This window comes from Lynx rufus, unplaced genomic scaffold (assembly GCF_022079265.1).
Source record: "Lynx rufus isolate CCGP_SWC_20201006 ecotype Redwood Valley unplaced genomic scaffold, mLynRuf1.p SCAF_13, whole genome shotgun sequence".
Lineage (NCBI taxonomy): Eukaryota > Metazoa > Chordata > Mammalia > Carnivora > Felidae > Lynx > Lynx rufus.
In genome coordinates this window covers 40,687,661-40,707,763 of record NW_025814827.1, presented here as the reverse complement: position 1 = coordinate 40,707,763, position 20,103 = coordinate 40,687,661, and the positions used below count along the sequence as shown (strand labels likewise).

General features: G+C 43.9%; 1 protein-coding gene across 1 annotated transcript in view; it reads right to left on the bottom strand.

Annotated features, from left to right (window-relative positions):
• RYR3 (ryanodine receptor 3) overlaps positions 1–20,103 on the bottom strand; it is a 365,900-nt gene that overhangs the window by 25,804 nt on the left and 319,993 nt on the right. Inside the window, exons 76-89 of the mRNA XM_047075357.1 lie at positions 18,883–18,989; positions 18,411–18,462; positions 17,371–17,427; positions 16,087–16,186; positions 15,856–15,935; positions 14,275–14,351; positions 11,144–11,217; positions 10,878–10,895; positions 10,361–10,441; positions 9,798–9,886; positions 8,030–8,158; positions 4,873–4,977; positions 3,055–3,136; positions 1,076–2,403 (exon numbers count right to left, since the gene is read on the bottom strand). Coding sequence (XP_046931313.1) covers positions 1,076–2,403; positions 3,055–3,136; positions 4,873–4,977; positions 8,030–8,158; positions 9,798–9,886; positions 10,361–10,441; positions 10,878–10,895; positions 11,144–11,217; positions 14,275–14,351; positions 15,856–15,935; positions 16,087–16,186; positions 17,371–17,427; positions 18,411–18,462; positions 18,883–18,989 — 2,379 coding nt within the window. The remainder of the gene's footprint in view (positions 1–1,075; positions 2,404–3,054; positions 3,137–4,872; positions 4,978–8,029; positions 8,159–9,797; positions 9,887–10,360; positions 10,442–10,877; positions 10,896–11,143; positions 11,218–14,274; positions 14,352–15,855; positions 15,936–16,086; positions 16,187–17,370; positions 17,428–18,410; positions 18,463–18,882; positions 18,990–20,103) is intronic.

Sequence of the window (20,103 nt, the reverse complement as noted above, 5' to 3'; positions counted from 1 at the left end):
TAATTTTGCACCAAGGCCTATGGCTCTGATGCTTCCATCCCTGACTCTCCAAAATTAGGTGCGAGTTTTCCCCTATACATTTTCTTTACCTGGCACTCCTCCTTCCTAACATTTTTCATGCTTGTACTGACTTCCACAATGTCCTTTTTTCCCCACTAAATTATAGGGATGATGCACTTCTCATTCACCATTGTATCCTCAGAGTCCAAAACAGTGAGAAGCACATACTAACTATTTAATAAATACTAACGAAATGAATGAATAAATGAATGAATAAATGAATAAATACTAACGAAATGTCTTTGGGCTCTGATGTCTTTGTACTTCTCTCCACATTGTTTTTAGGGCCAGAACAGTGCTGTGAGTGGATGCTACAGTGGAGGGGAACACCCAGAACCTTCCATGACCAAGGGGACTCTGAATTACTGTTATTCCCTTAATCTAGTCAAGTGATCAAAGTCCAAATTGGATAGTGGGTGCATCTCAAAAATAAAAATGACGCTAAATCATATGATACCATTTGGACCTTTTGGGACACTGCAGAAGTCTCAAAAGAAAGGTCTCTCCGTATGCTTTGTAGGTTTCTCCCACTATCCGAAAGTTTGCTTTATACTTCACTTTTATGAAAGACCTCCATCAGTACCTGTTGATGCTAAGTGAAAGAAATCCAGAAAGGATTTTTGCTTTTATGAAATGATAAACTTTTCTTTGCTTTATGCCATTTCCGCTCACAAAAGGTTTTTACAGGAACGCTCTGATTTGGATAGTGAAGGAAACCTACACCTAGTTTTCTATGCTTTCGGTTCACTGAAGAAACCTGTATGCCTAAGAACTAACCTTCTAACAAAGATGTGGAAGGGCATCAGCTGTGAACTCTACAATGTCAGCTGAAGACCACTCAGCAGCAAGACCCTGAGACAACCATCTGAGTCTTGCTTTCCCCAGACCTGAAACTACAAGATCAGGATATGGGAGAGCTGGTATCTGCACGATGTTTTCCTGGGGAATTGGTATCAGAGCTGATGCAAGTCTATTTCTGGGCATAAATAAAGAGGACAGAACAACTTATGCTTACCTGTGCTCTCCTTTTCTTCTGTACAGTACTCTCTAGTGTAGGGGGTTCATCCTTGCCAATAATCTCAGAGAGATCACCCAAACCCACTTCAGGCCCATGCTTTAAGCCACCTTCTTTCTTTGAGCGGAATCCAAAGAGATCTGACATGATATCTGCATCTCCTTTCTCACCCTTGACGAAGTGGACTAGTTCTGGTGTAATACCTGGCTCAGTCACCTCTGCCCGCTCAGCCTCCATGGCATCGTCATGGATACCAAACTGGGTTGGGTCAGGCATGTCACCCAGGATCTTGGTCACTCTGATGTTCTTTGCCCCTTCCACTAGGCCCCCTCCAAACACCGTGTTCCAGAGGATCTGAAAGATTCCTCCCAATATGGTGAAGAACAACTGGAATAGCCCCACAAATAACATCCAGAAGAAAGAGAAGAACACCTTCACCAGCTCCTTCACGGTCATCTTCTTCACCTTCCTGTACTGCTTCCTGAAGTTCTTCAGGGTTGCCTTCTTCAGGAAGTTGGCAATGTTTTTCTTCACTGAGGCACAGGCCATGGCAAATGCAGAGGCAGACTCAAAAGACTTGTCATCCTCCTCTTCCCCCTCAATTTCTAACGTGTAAGAAGAATCTTCATCTTCCTCTTCCTCTTCTGGCCTTTCGGCTGAGTCAGATTCAGAGATCTGAGACGCTAACTGCATTTCAAAGATGGTATCCTCACAGAAGTTCACAAACAGTTCCATCTTTTCTTGCTCTCCACCTTCATTGACCACATCAAAGATGAACTGCCGCTTAGATTCCTTCACTTGCGGCTTCTCCCACTGGGTTCGACTGGATTCACTGATCTCAAAATAAACGCGCTCAATTTTCTTGGCCCCACCCATGATCTCAATACGTCCTAGGTAGGGTTCGAAGTAATTTAGTACACTTTCCGCTGGGTCCAATAGGCACTTAAGGCGAGAATCATTTGGCATGTGTTCGGAGAGATTTGTCAATAACACTGCCACATTAAACCCTATGTCCTTGGCCGGCTCATGAAACCGGTCTACAAAATCAATGTAATTAAACATATCATTCTCATCAGCTTCTGCACATGAAAGGAGAAAGTCAATCTCTGACTGTGTGTACTGTTTTTGCCCTTCCATGGCCTTCTGGAATTCTTTTTTGGAGATAATCCCTTTACCATCTGGGTCATATTCTTTGAAGGTGTCTGAGCTGGTTAGGTCTTTAAGTTTCAAGAACATGTCAAAGAATTTCAAGATCATTTCTACATTGGTAGATGACTCTACCAGCGTGTCAACCATCTGCTTGCCAATAGTTCCATTTACCACATTCCCTGTGAGGCAGGTTCAAAAAGACATACAAATATATAAATAAACCCAAGTCATCATGTAACTGGTCAGGTAGCTACCTCTAGAAGAGTTGTGTGTCCAATGAGTCGGCTCTTTTCGACCGTGATGGTTTAGAAATGGGTAGGACGGAGCAGCAAGCCATAAAGACTACACCACTAGGAGCCAAGGGGGAAGAAACAAAGGGGAGAAGGAGATGGCCACGCCAGTGCCTTTTATCTGGCCTGGGGCCTGGGAAGTGGTTTCATTATCAGATTATTGGGGACACATAGGGATAAGTGGTGCCCCCTTATCCCCTTAGACCTAGGAGGGTGCCCAACTAGATGGCTGGCATACACACTGGCAGCCAGATGTACTGAAAAGCAATGGGGAGAGGGAGAGGATAGGGTAGAGCAAAGCTTGGAGGTTTTCCCCAGTTCATTCTGGCTTTCCTATTGATATAAAATGAGTTGGTTTCAGGCTCTGTCCATCAGACCATGTGCCCCTCACTCATTTTTTTTGTTTCTGAAAATTTGGCTTTCTAACCAACGTCATACGGCATCAATGACCTGCCAGAAGGACAATCTGCGTGATTAGTATGGTTAGTGCTCAGACCAATTACAGTTGTGTGAATGCCTAGTTATACCAAACAGCCCAACCTTCCAGGAGGGACAGAAGCATCACCACCATGTCCTGAAGGAGATCCAAGAGTTCCTTCAGCAGCTCGATCTGATTGGAATCCTAGAACAGAAACAGGAGATACCCCTGAGCTATCTGATCCCTCAGCAAAGTATAGGGCAGTGAGCAAGAGCCTGCTCTGGAAAGGTTAGGTGAAGGTTGCGTCCATTGTGAATGTGGACGTCGTATCATCCACTGTTTGGAGCAATGGGGAGGCTCACTGCTGCAGGACTCATCCAATAGAGCTCTTTTAGTTTCCCTTTTATCAGCACAATGTGGCAGAGACACCACTTGTTGTCCAAAACTATGGAACAACCCAATCCACTGAAGAGGCATCAGTTATCTCTACGAGTGCATGTTGTTCTTTATACTGGCGAATTATCAGGTGAGCTTTTGGGGAATACTATTGCAGTCCAATTAAGGTGTCAAGGTTATAAACACCAAGTGGGTTCTCCTTTCTTTCTGGATTAATTTAGGGTCTCCTGATTCTAATTGGTGGTGATCTGGCTGCCACTGGTCCCTTAAAATGTTATATAATTGAGGCTATTCCTCTGGATGGTTTTGATACTAGTCTGTTTGGTTTTCACTTCAGCATTGCAGACGGGGCATTGCCAAGTTACCCCTCTGTTTTCAACTCTATGTCACAGAAGGAAAATAATCCTTGGAAGATAGGAGGTGGGCAGTCTCAGGGTGAGATTAAGAAATGCATTCTGGGCCACACTTCTTGTACAGACTCTCTCTCTCACAAATACACAGTTCTTTGTCTAGTCTTTCAATCAGAAGGATTTGCCCCCTCTTTGGTGTGGGTCATAGCCATACACAGAATATCACAGAAGTGTGGAATATTAAGAGCTGGAAGAGACCCCACATCATTTGTTCTAATTCCCAACATTTCATAGATGATGGAACCAAACACCAGGAAGGGGGAGTGACTTCCTGAAAGTCACCAGTGAGGAGGTTGCAGGGCCAGGCTCCCATCTCCAGAGCCTCTGCACTGCACTGCCCTGGCTGAGCTGACAGGAGTAGACCTATTACTGCCAAATTAGCAGCACTCCCAAGAGCTCTCTCCTCCCATTAAGGCCAGAGTCAAAAGGGGAAAAATGAAAGGGTTAAATAGCACATTCCAGAAGAGAGGAGGCAGATGTGACAGCCTTGAAAATTTTAGATACACGTTACTTAAATTAATGCTGCAAATGTTACTCTAATCAGCCTGAAACATATCCTGAAGTTCTCCCTCATGGGTTGCCATGGAGAGAGGTGATCGACAACCACATACACTACATTTATTTGTTCATAATAAATGCTCTGAGCGATTCTGATTCATCTTGCCAGAGAGATGGGGAGTGAGAAGGAAAGGCAGAGACAGGGAGGGAGGGGAAGCCAAGGTAAGAAAGAAGGGATGTATGAATTACAGAGACATGCAGACATTTGACAGACCCAGACAGGGCTGATAGATTGTCATAAATTGACAAAACAGGGACGAGGAAGCATAAAGGATTAGCATCATAAAAAGCAAGTGTTGAGGCAATTATGAAAGGACAGTTTGGTGGGACACAAGGAAGGAAGCTGCATCCATGCAAAACCTGTCTGGGCCCCCCCACACCCACCCCACTCCCCAGGCATTTCTTCCTGTCTCCCATTGAAGCCTCAGTTTTAAAAGTGAGATCTAATCTGCAAGGCTTTTCTAGCCATTTGATCAAGCAGCCACATCCACACGGGGGGGGGGGGGGGGAATACCAAGGGGTGGGGACTGATTTCACATTTCACACCAATGACACAGCAGGGAAGGGCCACAGTACCTGAGAGAGTTTCATCTGCATGTTAGCAAATACGTGCAGGAAGCCGACCACTGCATCCCACAGCCTGCTGTGAGCCAGGCTCTGTTGGTTCCCAATGCAAGGGCCCTATGGAAAGGAGGGCATCCTTATTTCACTTAAACATTATGAGCCGCTCTGCAACTTGCCCTAGTAAATGCATATGAGACCTGCTTCTATTAGCAGATAGCTCCTTCCAAAAGGCATCTATTTTGTGGGTCAGTATTTTCCCAAGGTACTCCTTTTTGCCCCCTATTGTAGGAACCTAGACCTACAAAACACCACTAGGAATTTCACAGTGCACTGATTTTCAGATATTTTTGTGTTAGCTTCAGAATGCGTTCTTCAAATAAAATACTACAATGAAGAACATGATTTAAGAGTTAAATGCTCTGGTTGATACAGGACTGAAAACCCGTCCTGCCCACCTCTCACCTACACCTTGGCCTAAGAGGGATTCTGAGGAACTTCAGGCTTCCACAATTTGAAAAGCAAGCCCTACTGTTTTCAGTCAAAGCTATACATAAAATGCATGATCACATAGCTATCAGGTAAAAAAAAAAATGTGGATAATATTGCTAACGTTCAACTGCCTTTAGGGTCTTCATATCATTAACGTAAACTTTAGATGGAGTATCATCTCTACCTTTTCTGAAAGCCAAACATAGAGGGATGACTTCATTCCCAGTTTGCATTTTCCGTTAATAACCTTTCCTCTTTTTACATTATTGAATCAACACTTAAAAAAATAAACTGTTTGGAATTCTTCCACATGGGAGATTTGTCTATTCTTTCTTATATATTTAGTCATTTATTCACATTAATATGGACTTCACATCTTCATCTTCTGCTTTGGGTTATCATCCAATACTACTTTATTTATTTTGTCACTCAAATTTTTCCAGTTTTGGCCACTGGGAGCTCTTTCAGTTGGCTCCTGTGTCCCTTGGACATAACCCCATCTTTTTTTTTTTTTTTTTTTTTTTTTGCATTTCCTTGCACTATAGGATTCTCCAGGCTCATCTGATAGATTTCTTGCCCCAGCACTTGGACCAGCCCTTTCTCTAAGAAGCCTGGTTCCTCTCACTGGAGAATGGTATTAGAAGCCATTAGAAACCAGCTAGTTGTGCTTGCTTCTACTGCGATGTCATTACTTTAAGGCCCTCTCAGCTGACAGAGCAGCAAGTATTTGTGTATATAAAATATATAGAAATGTTTCTATCTGCATTAGTATTAAGTTGAGCATGAACTTAGCATACTGATGCAGCCAACTCTAATGCATTTCCACTGGGGTCATCTAGCTGCTTCTCCTTGTGTATCTGTAACCTTCCATTCACCAGGGGGAAACCTTGCCCCTGCCATTTAATGACTGCTCACTTCCATTATATATGTAGAACGGGTACAGAATTATTAACACAAGAAAAACTTTAGCAACTAAAGTGTTCATGTACAGTTCCTTTTGCCTTTGGTCTTACAGTCTGTATTCATTTCCAAAGTTTCTTAGGTCAGTATCTTATTCCCCACCCCTTCAGGGAGATCATTTTTTACATTTTTTTATACACTTAGATTCTTCTGTCATTTTCTGCCTTCATTTCTCATTATTCACTCTTCCTTATAGTTTGTTTTTATCCTTTAACTCATCTCCAAATCACTCTTCAATAATAAATTTCCAAAAAGAACACATGTAGCATCTAAAGTTCTAGAAAAGCCTTGGCAGAATGTCCAGGGGAGAGGGCAGCACAAGAGATATTGCCTGCCTTCCTAAGTCATCTAAGCTTGTTGAAAAAATCATCGTTCATGTGCATTTGGTGTCTGATCCGTAGAAGCCCCTAGATTATTTTTGGAACAAAACCAGCTGTTGTAAGGAACTTACATTCACCAAAAATAAGCTTTTTTTTTTTTTCCCTTTTGGGTTAAGTGCTCCAAGGGAAATTCTGAAGATTAGAATGGGTTCCACAGAGAGCAAATCAAATGCCTGTCAAATCTGTTCAATGCCCTTCACAGGTATTTTACATTCTGTCACCCTTCAGATCAGTCACCTGCTTCTACCTTTCTCTCGCCATGTTCTTACAATCCTTGAGTAAAACAAGGGCTGACCTCTCCCTTAAAATATTCCTTTTCAAGTTGATAGTTCTGTATGTAGTTTAATAAGCAAATATAATTGGAGTGTGCTGGTTGGCTCATGAGATGGTTTTTAAAATATATCTTCTGGGGCGCCTGGGTGGCTCAGTCGGTTAAGCGGCCGACTTCGGCTCAGGTCATGATCTCGCGGTCCGTGAGTTCGAGCCCCGCGTCGGGCTCTGTGCTGACCGCTCAGAGCCCCGAGCCTGTTTCAGATTCTGTGTCTCCCTCTCTCTGACCCTCCCCCGTTCATGCTTTGCCTCTGTCTCAAAAATAAATAAACGTTAAAAAAAATTAAATAAAATAAAATGTATCTTGTATTACATCCTAGAGGACTATGATATGGCTACTGATATCATAGAAAATTATGCCTGAGTACACCCTGTTTTTACAGTTGTTAGACCACTGTAGGCAATGACCACAGGCTGTTGTAAACAGCGAAAGAGCACTGCAAGATCTAAATGTTCAACTTGAAATTCATTTCTAGACTTGACTGCCACTGGACAGAGTTTATGTGCTGCTAAGTTACCTTGTCCATAGAGTGAATTTCTGAGAAACTAGTAGGCTGTCATAAATTCTGTTTTTGATCTAAAGACTCAGGATAACCCCATTTATACCTTTATTCCTTCATTCTATCAATTACTCCACTCCATTCTCCATGCTTACTGAACACCTAGGATGTGCTGCTTGTGCTAGAAATGAAGAATTTTAGGTTGAATGAGAAATTTTCTGTCTGCAGCAAGTTTTCAGTCCATAAGGGAAAGGAAAACGTAACTAGATAAATGCAGAGTAGGACAACGCTATGACTAGGTCACAGAGAGGGAGATTAACTATAGCTTCTCATAGAGGGTAGTGCTGTTGGGAGTACTCCCGTACAACTGGCTCCTATCTGTCGATAAATATTGTCAGTGCTAGGGCCAGATGCACAGTCCATATATGCATCCAAATATTCTGTATGGGATACAGAACATGGGAATGTTAAAAATGTTCTGTTTTCAGGCATGCATTCTATAGCACATACCTGGATGTATTCTGTAAGAGAATTGAAAATCTGCTTCGTGACTGCCAGAGCTTTGGAAAAGTTGTGCTGTCCAGATTCATCAATGATGTCCTTCCCTGAATAATACCAGTAGAAATCACTGATTGATTCCTAAGAATAAACAAGTAGAGTTTAGTATTTCTCAAATTTCAGTCCGTGATACTAAACCCAATGCTCAGGAAGAGTACAAGAGAATCCTACATTTTTATGACCTCTTTGTAGAGATAGAAACCCAGGACTCGGGCCACCTGGGTGGCTCAGTCAGTTAAGCATCCGACTTCTGCTCAGGTCATGATCTCATGGTTCATGAGCTTGAGCTCAGTATTGGACTCTGTGCTGACAGCTCAGACCCGGGAGCCTGCTTCCGAGTCTGTGTCTCCCTCTCTCTCTGTCCCTCCCCGACTCATGCTCTGTTTGTGTCTCTCAAAAATAAATACACATTAAAAAAAATTAAGAAAAAGAGAGACTCAGGACTCTGAGAAAGCACAGACGTACCTCATCCCTAGCATCTTTTATGTACATATACCCCCTTTAAAAAAGAACAGATAGGAAAGAGGATAGTGTTCAGCTGGACGTTGGTGACCATGATGTAGGACAACTTACTCACAATGAAAAACATACATTAAAGGCAATACTGATTATCATCCAAAAAATGGGCACAATGGAGGCAACATGTCAGCTGACACTGTTAGGTGCCACGTATTGTTCTGACCCGCTGCATACGTTTAACCTTTCCATCTTTACTATCCTAGGAGATGGGTGCTACCCATTTTACAGATGATAAAATTGGAACACATGGAGGTTAAACAGATGGCTCCAGGTCACAACTGTAAGCTGCAGAACCAGGGTGAAGAGTCAGCAGAGAGAAAAGAGAATCTTTTTATGTTTGTGTAGATTTTCCCGATATTATTTGGAATTCTTTCCAACAGCTGAACCGAGTGACTTCCTAAGCACAAAGAGACTTCTTAAGACTCATTCCCACCATCGATATACCTCTGTTTCCTAGTAAAAAAATCTGTTTTCATTCATGCACTGTGGCTCTAGGGCACTGCGGTGAGGTTTTCACTGGCAAAACTGAAGTAAATTAGCATTTTATAACAGATGATTTGATATTTAACCAAGTTCCCTATTTCAGTCTTCAAACACACATATTTAGGTGTTTGACTTCCCCTAAGTGTGTGGACATAAATTATAATCCCTTTCTTTTTTTCAACGTTTATTAATTTTTGGGACAGAGAGAGACAGAGCATGAACGGGGGAGGGGCAAAGAGAGAGGGAGACACAGAATCGGAAACAGACTCCAGGCTCCAGGCTCTGAGCCATCAGCCCGGAGCCCGATGTGGGGCTCGAACTCACGGACCGCGAGATCGTGACCTGGCTGAAGTCGGACGCTTAACCGACTGCGCCACCCAGGCGCCCCCTTTTTTTCAACGTTTTTATTTATTTTTGGGACAGAGAGAGACAGAGCATGAACGGGGGAGGGGCAGAGAGAGAGGGAGACACAGAATCGGAAACAGGCTCCAGGCTCTGAGCCATCAGCCCAGAGCCTGACGCGGGGCTCGAACTCACGGACCGCGAGATCGTGACCTGGCTGAAGTCGGACGCTTAACCGACTGCGCCACCCAGGCGCCCCTATAATCCCTTTCTTATCGGGGCTTGACCGTACGCGGGGCCTTCCCTGACCTCATGGTAACTGTACTCAGCTTCTGGAGACGTGCGTGAGCCACGCCACCGTCCTAGACCCACTCACCTGCAGACGCAGGAGATAGTCCACGGTACTGATGATGACATTTACAGTGGTGGTGTTGCCCATCTGAGTCCGCAGGAAGTTCTGGAAGTCTGAGAACACCAGGGCTGGGTCAGAGCCTGTTCCCAGCATGCCGAGGGAGCTGGGCAAGCCCCCTCGGCTGAACTCAGAAGAGACGTGCTACGTGAAAAGCCTGACACAAGGCCATCCTGTTTGGGTCCTGGCAGGTCCTGCAGGACCGAGTTCTGCCCTGAGCCCTCCCACCCTGGTGATGCCAGAAAGTGGACTTAATGAGCCCTGAGGAACTTGACAGAAAGGGGAGGGTGTTTAGATTCACCATCTGAAGCTTCTGGAAGCAACTTAGCCTGGGTGGCACTAAATAACATCAGCCCTGACGTTAAAGTTCCTTTTACATAAGGTGTTTTTTTTTTTTTTTTTTTTTAGGAATGGATTAGCTGTCGTCCTTCAGCCAACAGCTGGTTGTATTAAATGTGGCATCCTGAGCTGAATCATAATTTGGCACCTGAATGTTGTTTTCCTTTGACAAATCAATCTGTTCCACTTACCACTGTTATGTCCTTCACAAAGTAACTGCAGGAATCTAAAGAGATCTCGTGTAAACTCGTCATTCTGGAGTACTTTTTCACCTTGAAAACAGAATACTGGTGAGCATTTGTTTGGCTTCTCAACACAGAACACTTTCCGATGCAAAACAGCAGCAAAAATGATAACAGGGCCTGTGTCAGAACAGTTCGGAAAGGGAACTTTAACTGCAGGGGGGAAAAGCCCGATTAACTTGGAGCTGAGGCCGCAAAATGCAATGACCAACAAAGCTAAAATGTTCAGCCCCCCCATCCCCCATGCATTTGTAAGGAAAACAGCTAGGCTAAGGGCAGTAACGGTGCACAGTCCACACCCATGCTTTACAGATGGAAGACAGTTCCTTAATTAGGCATCGAACTGCTGAGTTAAGCTTCACATGCAACCACCAAGCCTAAAATGTGTCCGCACTGCAGCAACTAAATAAGGTCCCTGAGGGCTCGCATACATGGTAGACAACTTGGGCCAGAAACTCAAACTTACCACGCTCACGGACAATGACTGGGGATAAGAGAAAAACAGAAGAATGCAAAGTAAGAAAAATCATAAAGACCATGATAAACTGTGTCTAGTTAAGATTGGCTCTATGGACACATCCAGCCTTTATCAAAGCTACCGATGGAAATATTGTGCTGAAAGTGAGCACACCCTTGCACATTTAGATGCACCGAGCAGGGGCTCTAACCAGAAATAGTTAACGAAGGTGGAAATCAGGAAGAGAATGGCCTTCACATTCATTCGTTACTTACGTGTTCCTTCCTCAGTAACCATCCCCAGGCCTTCAGCTTTATTCTGCCTCTCAAATGCATTCAAATCAAGGACACTTGTAACAGACAAGAGGAAACAAGGTTCAGGGCTATGCACGCTGGGAAAATGGATTTCTAATGTCACTTGTACCTATTGACTAAGAATCTTGTCATTATATTACCATAAATGGCCTAACACATTACAGTGTGGTTGAAAGTGTGACAGTTCCCTGGGTTTGCGCCAAGCGGTGTTGTCCAAGGACACCCACAGCTCACAGACATGCACGGAGAAGGGTCAGAAAGAGTTACAGCTGCCCTTGTTTGTCCAGTTTGAGCCCTTTCTTACGCATGAAGATTTAGAAAGGTTTCTCAAGTAGAGTTGGAATAATCTGCTTCTAAGAGTTCCCAAAAGAAAGTTGACTTCAAATTGCACTAATTAACGCTCACCTCCTGCATTTACCTATTCTGAGAATCACAAGGAACTGTAGTTTTTAGTGCTCAGAATGAACATTGATGGAAAGGGCTACAAATTTCAGATTTCAAAGGGCCACACCCTTTTAGAATTCTTGCATCATTCAGAAGCCAACAGCAGCTGGATGAAGCTTTCGGGGGGCAATGGTGTCCGTAGTATTCCTGAACCTGTAACAAGCTGGCCCCTTTTTTTTCTTGTTCCCACACTTTCTCCAAATTTCTCAGTCACAGCCACCACCAAATCCTACTTAGCCAGGAGCCACGAGCACCACCACAGAACTTGATAAAGAGGACAATGTATAATCATATTATTTCCAATTGGGGCTCATTCTAGTTCTCTGACAGGCTCTAACTCCTTCCCAACTCTGAAAGACTTTACAGAACATCATATAAGGTCTCACAAAAATCTAGCTGTTAGGGTAGCTTGTGGCTGAGTCCTTTAAGAGTCCACAAAACTTTGCCTTCCTTTTACCACTGGGCAAAGGAAATGACCGTTGGATTGGAAAGATGTTAGGGAAAAATCCAGCATTTCTTCCCCCTTTTAGGGAGCCACAGATCTTCTGCAACTTAGATACATTTTAAAGAGAAAACAGTGAAAATTCCTACTGCCATGTTGTTGGTTTTTCTCAGATCCTGCTGTAAACAGGGTCTTCTCAATAACATAAAACAATCCTTCTATTTGGGTTTTGCTGTCAAGGGAAACAGGGCCTTTGGACATAGCTGCTTTAAAGCAGCAGTTCTGATTCAGCAGACAATCTGGAGACATTTCTGACCCTTACAGTGTTCCAAGCCACCCATTTCAAATGTTTTAACTTCTCTGTTTCAATATTTTACAAATACGTATTATTTTTATAATCAGTAGAGAAGCATAAAAATATCCTAAAACTTCTGTGAGAACTCAGTTGGCTTCTAAAGGTATGTCACTTGTCTCTCCAAGCCATCATTATAAATGAGTTTAGTAATAGGAAGTGTTACAGACTACTAAGAGAACACTCAGAAATTTAATTGAGAATTTCATGAGCAATATGGAACTGGGCTGCCTTGATTTTTGCCATCTCTGAGTCTACATGTACTATTTTACACTGAGTGGGTCAGGTCGGACACTATCACATTTTCTTTTCCTGAGAGAGGTAATAAATGGATTGGTTATTGGTAGGGGGAAAATGGAGCTCAGTATAAGGGATTGTACCGCAGCTCAAATATGCTCCCTACAACCCCTGGGTACGATATTTACTCCATCAAAGAAGATTAGTAAAATTATGAACTCCACCAAAAGAATGTCCATCCCGCAAATTTTTAAGTGCAAAGCCTAATGCTCTATTTTTAAGAATATTAATTAGAGGAAAATGAGCTAGATAATTATAACTTTGCTTTCTTTTTTTTTTTTATTTAGAAATTTTAATGTTTGTTAATTTTTGAGAGAGGGAGAGAGAAAGAAAGAGACAGAAAGTTAACAGGGGAGGGGCAGAGAGAGAGGGAGACACAGAATTCGAAGCAGGCTCCAGGCTCTGAGCTGTCAGCACAGTCTGATGTGGGGGGGCTCAAACCTACAAACCATGAGATCATGACCTGAGCTGAAGTCGGAGGCTTAACCAATGAGCCACCCAGGCACCCTTCTTTCTTTTTTTTAAAGCTTACCTATTTATTCTGAGAGCACGTGAGAGCATGAGTTGGGGAGAGGCAGAGAGGGAGAGAGAGAGGGAAGGAGGGAGGGAGAGAGAAAGAGGGAGGCAGAGAGAGGGAGGCAGAGAGAGAAAGAGAGGGAGGTGGAGAGGGAGAGGGAGAATTTCAAGCAGGCTCCACACCATCAATGCAGAGCCTGATGTGGGGCTTGAACTCACTAATTGTAAGTTCATGACCTGAGCCTAAGCCAAGACTTGGACGCTTAATCAACTGAGCCACCCAGGTGTCCCAACCTTGATTTCTTTCAGAACGAGCTGTAGACTATTCACAATACATATGAATCTTAGAGGATAAACTGACACTTTACTTGGAAAGATTGCTAGCTTGTTTCCAAAATGAGCAAGTATGGTAACCTTATGACCTTTGGCTACACATTGTTCATTCGTCAGGGGGTCAGCCATGAGGTGATGCTTACATACATGGTAATAAAAGTGCGAAGTTTAACACTTTGGTTTTTAGGCTATGGCAAAATATTCCTGGGTTAGGATGTCCCTCTGTCGAAACGGATCTGTCAAAATATGTACCCACCCAATACTTACTCAGGCTCCAAGAATTGTTAAGGATGAAGATTAACAAAGTGCCTAATGGGTCTAATGAAAACACAGCATTAGAGTCCTAGTGAGGTATTCCTTCTTTTTTTCATTCTTTTCTGGATTGACTTTTATGAGGATTTATGTTTAGGCGAAACACTCAGCTCTGAGAAAAACAACATACCCCAAAAAAAGGAGGTAGAGGTAATTAAAAAACCAAACGAGGTGTGTGTGTGTGCATAATGGAGATTACATTTTCCCTTCTGTATGCTCTTTGAATGTAATCTTACAGACTGGAGGAACAATCCCCATCCTTTTAGCTTTCTAAGGCAGGTAGGTCTTTCCTCAACAATTCCTTGACAAACTATTCTATTTTGTGCTCCTCCTCACCCCATTCTTCTTTCTTCTGAACAGAAAAAAAAACGCTATAGGTGGTTTTCCCATATTTACCTGCAAGACTGCATAAGGCCGGAAAGGCTTTGAAAGAATCCAGCATCCTTTTTCTCCTTTAGGTAATCTAGCATTTTCTATAAGGGAGACACATTTTAAAAGGAAAAGCAATGTAAATTATCCCACAAATACTGACCCTCCCAAATGTTACGGAGAAATGCCAAGCCCAGTCACACAGAGTCATATCCAGGTGGTTTGTAATCTTGGGTAAGCATTAGAACCACATAAACCTTTCCATGTGCCTGAGCCCCACCCTCTTGTTATGGAACCAGAATCTCTTTGGATGGACATTTTATTTTATAAAGATCCACTGGCATTTGTGCTAGGGCAGTTTAGGAGACCACGGGCATTCATAGATTTACTGTTTAAAATCTCCCATTTGGGAACAAGCACCAGGACTGTGATCTAGTTAAATGTTGCTGAGATAGAATATGAAAAACTCATGTACTCAGTATGGTACCCTGGAGCAAGGAGCTTAGCCAGTAATGAACCCAGTTGAGAGTTCACTGTCTTTCACAATCAGACTTTGTTACCTCTGTTCTCTGTTACTGGGAAGGCAGTAACTTTGTCTGACATCATAAACATGTAAAAAAGAAAGAAAGAAGGAAAGGAAAGGAAAGGAAAGGAAAGGAAAGGAAAGGAAAGGAAAGGAAAGGAAAGGAAAGGAAAGGAAATCAACTGATGGGGTGGTGATGGAAGAGAAGAGAAAGTGAAGGGTATCTTAGAAAATGGAAGTTCTTTCGTGACAAATTGGTTTGGGAAGAGTGAAAGGCTGGGAAAAATTATGTACAATAATGGTAGTTATAAATCTGGAAGTTCTCACAGGCTACATCTCTCTGTGATGTAACCCTCACGAATGCCAAGAGTCTTTGAAATGTCACATTCCTGGGCACACAGATGATTTCAGGCAGAGCCTGGAGGGCCCTGGAGACACCAGAATCTTCCTGTCTCCTGCGACCTGTTTCAACTCAGATTGTTGAATGAGTTCCATGTGCCAGGAGCTCCCCATTGGGCTTCCGTGTGTTCTCATTTAATGCGTGGTGGCAAGAGTTTGTAGTTGCTTCATTCACTGCCGTACCTTCATCCCAGAGCAGAGGCTGACCTTAGTGTTGTCAGCAATCACAATACGGTTACTGAATGAATGAATAAACAAATGAATGAACGGACAGACAGGTGTGTGGGGTTTATGAACTCCACTTAACCAACTGGGCTCCTTGCTCATGGGAAGACAGCTAATACATAAAATGATTAAAATAAAAACCTAAGGCTTAGAGAACTTCCTTCAGAGCCTGTTTGTACAAGAAATAAATCATCTGATGATGAAAAAATTAAATGTTTTTCTCTTTGAACCATGGGTAAACCCTCTTTATCAAGCCTACATTTATCTGTAGCCTCCTAGCTCTGGTTTTATCTGTGTTCCCAGCCACTCTGATATAATTGGCCACTAAGGGCAAAACACCAGCACAGGTGATTCTGGGTGGCTCCCGCTGTAGCAGAGTCAACACCTCTTGCCTGAAGTGTGACAGCTGCCAACTGGGAATACCCTGGGAAGTGTGCACTACCAACTTGAGTCCCCAGTACCTGTTGTACACCAGCGTTGCCCCCATTCAGAATGGCGATCCCCAGCTTCAGAGTCTCAACCACCATGGGGCTCATCTCACCTGCCATGGTGAAGATTCGATTGAATTACCAAGGAAACAGAGGGTAAATCACATCTACTGGGCTTTGTTGGGACTCTTTAATAATGACTTCGTGTCACAGTGTGCTATCACTGTGGTAGCTACAGGGCCCATCCACAAATCACAGAATCACCTTTGCTGGCACTTATCATCTGGAGGACCATCTCTGCAGCCCCACGCTCATGCAGTCGAGCTTGTTGGTAGAGGGTTTTCTGCTTTTCCATTTCCTTCTCCTGGAAAGAGAAAGCAACAACAAAAAACAAAGCAAGGGAAGATTTATTAATCCTCAGGCAATCTGCCATGGTAAGGTACACTGAGGGAGAGAATCTGCTTAAGGAAGGCAACACATGTAATTTTGAACAGAGGAGACATCTGAGGTTGGTTTTCAGACACTATTCAGCTTTCCAAAACTGCCCATCCACAATTCACTCCTATGGTGATGATGAATTTCCCACTTTCTGCACTGGTAGGAAACATAGCCCATTCCCCTGTAATACTATAATTATAGGAAGTGACCCCCGGTGAAAATGTGTTTGTTTTCAATGTTCCAACATACAGTGAAACCTGCTGAGGGCTCAGGTGAAGCAAATCTGCCTGAATGTAGAGAACACCCATTTATCTAGAATGCTCAGGCCGGGGCGCCTGGGTGGCTCAGTCGGTTGAGCGTCCGACTTCAGCTCGGGTCATGATCTCACAGCCTGTGAGTTCGAGCCCCGTGTCGGGCTCTGTGCTAACAGCTCAGAGCCCGGAGCCTGTTTCAGATTCTGTGTCTCCCTCTCTCTATGACCCTCCTCCATTCATGCTCTCTGTCTCAAAAATAAACATTAAAAAAATTTTTTTTTTAGAATGCTCAGGCCACCATTAACAGAGACTTTACCAAATATGGCATACTAGAATGTCAAGGCCTTCCAGAACTATAATTATAGTTACTTTCACTGTTGTCTACTGTGTCTATAAAAAGGGTACCAGTAAACTAATAAGGTTTTTATCTTGGGAGACTCTGAGTCCTGCATGCCTCAAAATCAAAATTGCTAGTAATTACATTTATAGAATAGTAGTCCAAAAATCACCCTAGTGTCTCCATTGGTTTCAGTTTTCATGTTTAGACGTTTGAATTTGTCCTTCTCTTGCTCCTGTTGCTACCATATTTGAGTAGGAGTACAAAATTTCCCAGAAGACCAAACCCGTGGGGGGGTTTGTGGACTGACTGGGTGCCTGCTACTTTTCCTTAGGCTGGAAGAGAGACAACAGAACCATGGCTAACGCATGCGCTCCATGCACGCAGACCTGTGTGCTTGTCACCAGATACACGTGGTGGGCGTGCCACATGGTTAATGTCAGCACCCACCTCTGAAGGTCTGATTGTTGCTTTTGGCTTTGGAGGGTGGCCCTGTCTTCAATCTTAGTAAAAACTTACTTCAAATGTCTTTTCCTTGTCTTCCTCTTCTTCTTCGTCCTCCCCACTCTGACAACTCTGGATTCCGTGGAACAGGGAAAGGAGGAAACAAGTTAAAGATAAGCCTAATAAACAAGACTGTTCTACTGTGCAAGGGCAAGGGACAGGATGTAATTCACACGCACCTCAGGACCTCAGCACTTTGTAAGCCAAGAACATTTTGACCACTGCAGGGCAACATTCTACTCGAAATGTCATCTTTGCAGCTACCAAGGGGTTCAGAAATGAGAAATGGGAACACCAAGCTCACAGAGCCAGCAGGGACCTACCTGGTTTAACCACAGACCTGAACTCTTCCACCATATAAAGTTCTGCTGTAAAGGGAGGCAAGAGTGTAGGGAGCTGTCCCTTTCCAAACAAGAGCTCGGGGCTTGGCAAGAAGACTGGAGACACCTAGGATGTGAATCCCAAAGTGCTCCTTCTCATCATGACCCTGTGGTGCAGCAGCTAAAGGAACAGGTGCTCCTGTACCCCAACTTATCCCTCTCTCTGCCTGATGTGAAGGTTTCACATTTGAGAAGGAGCAATTCCCTTACCACTCAGCATTCCGGAGGCCACGGTCATTCTACGTGACATAGGAACAATGTCACTCTGCCTCTGCCAGAGCACAGGCTCTCATTCCAGTGTCTAAAGCCTGTTTCCAAATGTACTGAACTTCCTTCACCTACAGATGTGTTTGAGCTTTTGGATATGTTCTGAACATTGACTGAAAACGCAAAGACAGTCTATACACCTAAACTCCATATAGCTGGCTTGGAACTGCTGGGTGAGCTGAGCCATTGGCACCCACTGTTTCCGCAATGCTTCTGAGTTTCCTGAGGGGGATGGTGGAATGGTTTGCTAATGTCACCCCTATGGCACATGAATTGTGCAGTGCCTGGAGTCCATGTCATGACCGAGTCCTATGCCCTGCTGTTCAAAATGACAGTTTTCGCATGTCTGAAGAGGCAAAAGGGAAGAGAGAAAGACTGAGACGATGAGAGCAGAAAACTCAGGTGTACCTTGGCCATCATGCTGGAATAGGAGGTGTACAAGGGGTCGTCTTCCAATTTGCTGGAAAGAATGGAGGAAATATTTAGCAGGCTCTTTTTTGGACTCAGCAGAAAAGACTAAGAGCCACAGAAATCTTAAATTCTATGTACTAGTGAGTGAATGAACAAACCCCTTCCCCCACCCGGATTCTTAGAAACCGCTCTGAAAATCTGCACCAGCATTGGCTGATGGTGGAATTCAGGGATCAAGGTTACAGTTGCAGGCTCCTCTTCAGCCTCAGTGTCTCACGTTATGACGAGAGGGCTGTGGCTTATGTAGTTTCCCTGGATGTTTCCTGATGGCCAACAATAGGGCAGCCAGGAAGAACTGTTTGAATCTGGCACCCCCTTTCCAGGGAGTGCCGTCTGTGGGATGAAAGTGTGGGGCTGGTACAGCCACTCCCGGTGCTTCTGAGAAGCAGGACGCTCTGCTGGTGCTGACCTCCTCTCCGTGAGAGCATTGCGGCTAAAATGGAGAATGATCTGATGAAGTGGGTCTGGGTGCTTGTCTGTCTCCTCCTCCTCCTCCTCTTCCACCTTGGGGCATTTCTACACAAACCAATGCAGACAGGTGTTAGGCATGGACCTCAGCACAAGCCACACAACCACATGCGAACAAAGAGAAGGGAAAGCGCAAGGCACACAGTGCGTCAGATCAAAGCACAGAGAGAAACCACTATGTCGTATGTTTATCACTGGACGAGAAGCCCTTAAGGATGCAAGGTTTGGGACGTAAATATATATATATATATTTTTTCAGCCAAAGAAACATTGCAATTCTCAATTCCAACAAAATGAAAGGAAAAGCAAAAGCCTGACCACAGGGGAGGAGCTACAGACTCCAGTGAGCAGAAGTCTCATGCAAGCTCTGGGCACCCGAGTTCAGGAGGGAGGCTCTGGACAGCTCCCCGGGAGTCTGGACCTCTCGGTCAACACTTGAAAGTTCTCCCGGAGAGGTGAGCTGGAAATAGGGGTGGGGCAGGAGTTATAAAACATGGGGGCCATTTGGGGTCTGCTAACTATTCATTTCTCTCCTAACTTCACTGCTGATTCTAGAATCTTCTTCCTGAATGATGTCATCCTGGAGCTCCAAGCCTGGCAGTTTCTCCTCTTTAACTCTTCTCAATCTCCTCTTACGGAAAAGGAAATAGCAGCTGATGCAAGAGGTGGGAGTTTCTAGCAGCAGCAGAGCCTGCAGGGCAGACCATATTCAGTAAATTGTGAGAGCTATGCAGGCTGCGTGAACGGTTCCGAAGGGCAGGGCCGAAAAGGCAGGGCTCACTGTCAAGTTCACTCATCAAGAAGCTGGGAAAACTTAAGAGCCGTCATTCTTACTGATGGGAGTAGAGGAAAAGAATGAAGGGCATAAAGACAAATGGGAGAAAAATGGGAGAGAAAGGATTAAAAGCAAAAAAGAGAGGAGAAGGAAAAGAAACAAAGGGAGACAGGGAAAGAGAAACAAAAGACTGGATATGAGAAACACAGAACAAGATTAACAGAGAGACTAAGGGATGAGAGAAAAAATAAACGGGGGAAGTAAGGGGAAAGAGAAAAAAAGAACCATGGGTTGGTCAATGGAATGGAGGGTTTATTTTTTGTCTGAACCAGGACGAGGCTCTGTGGTGCTTCTGCAGTCAGCTTTTTTCCCCTTGCATGTCGTTTT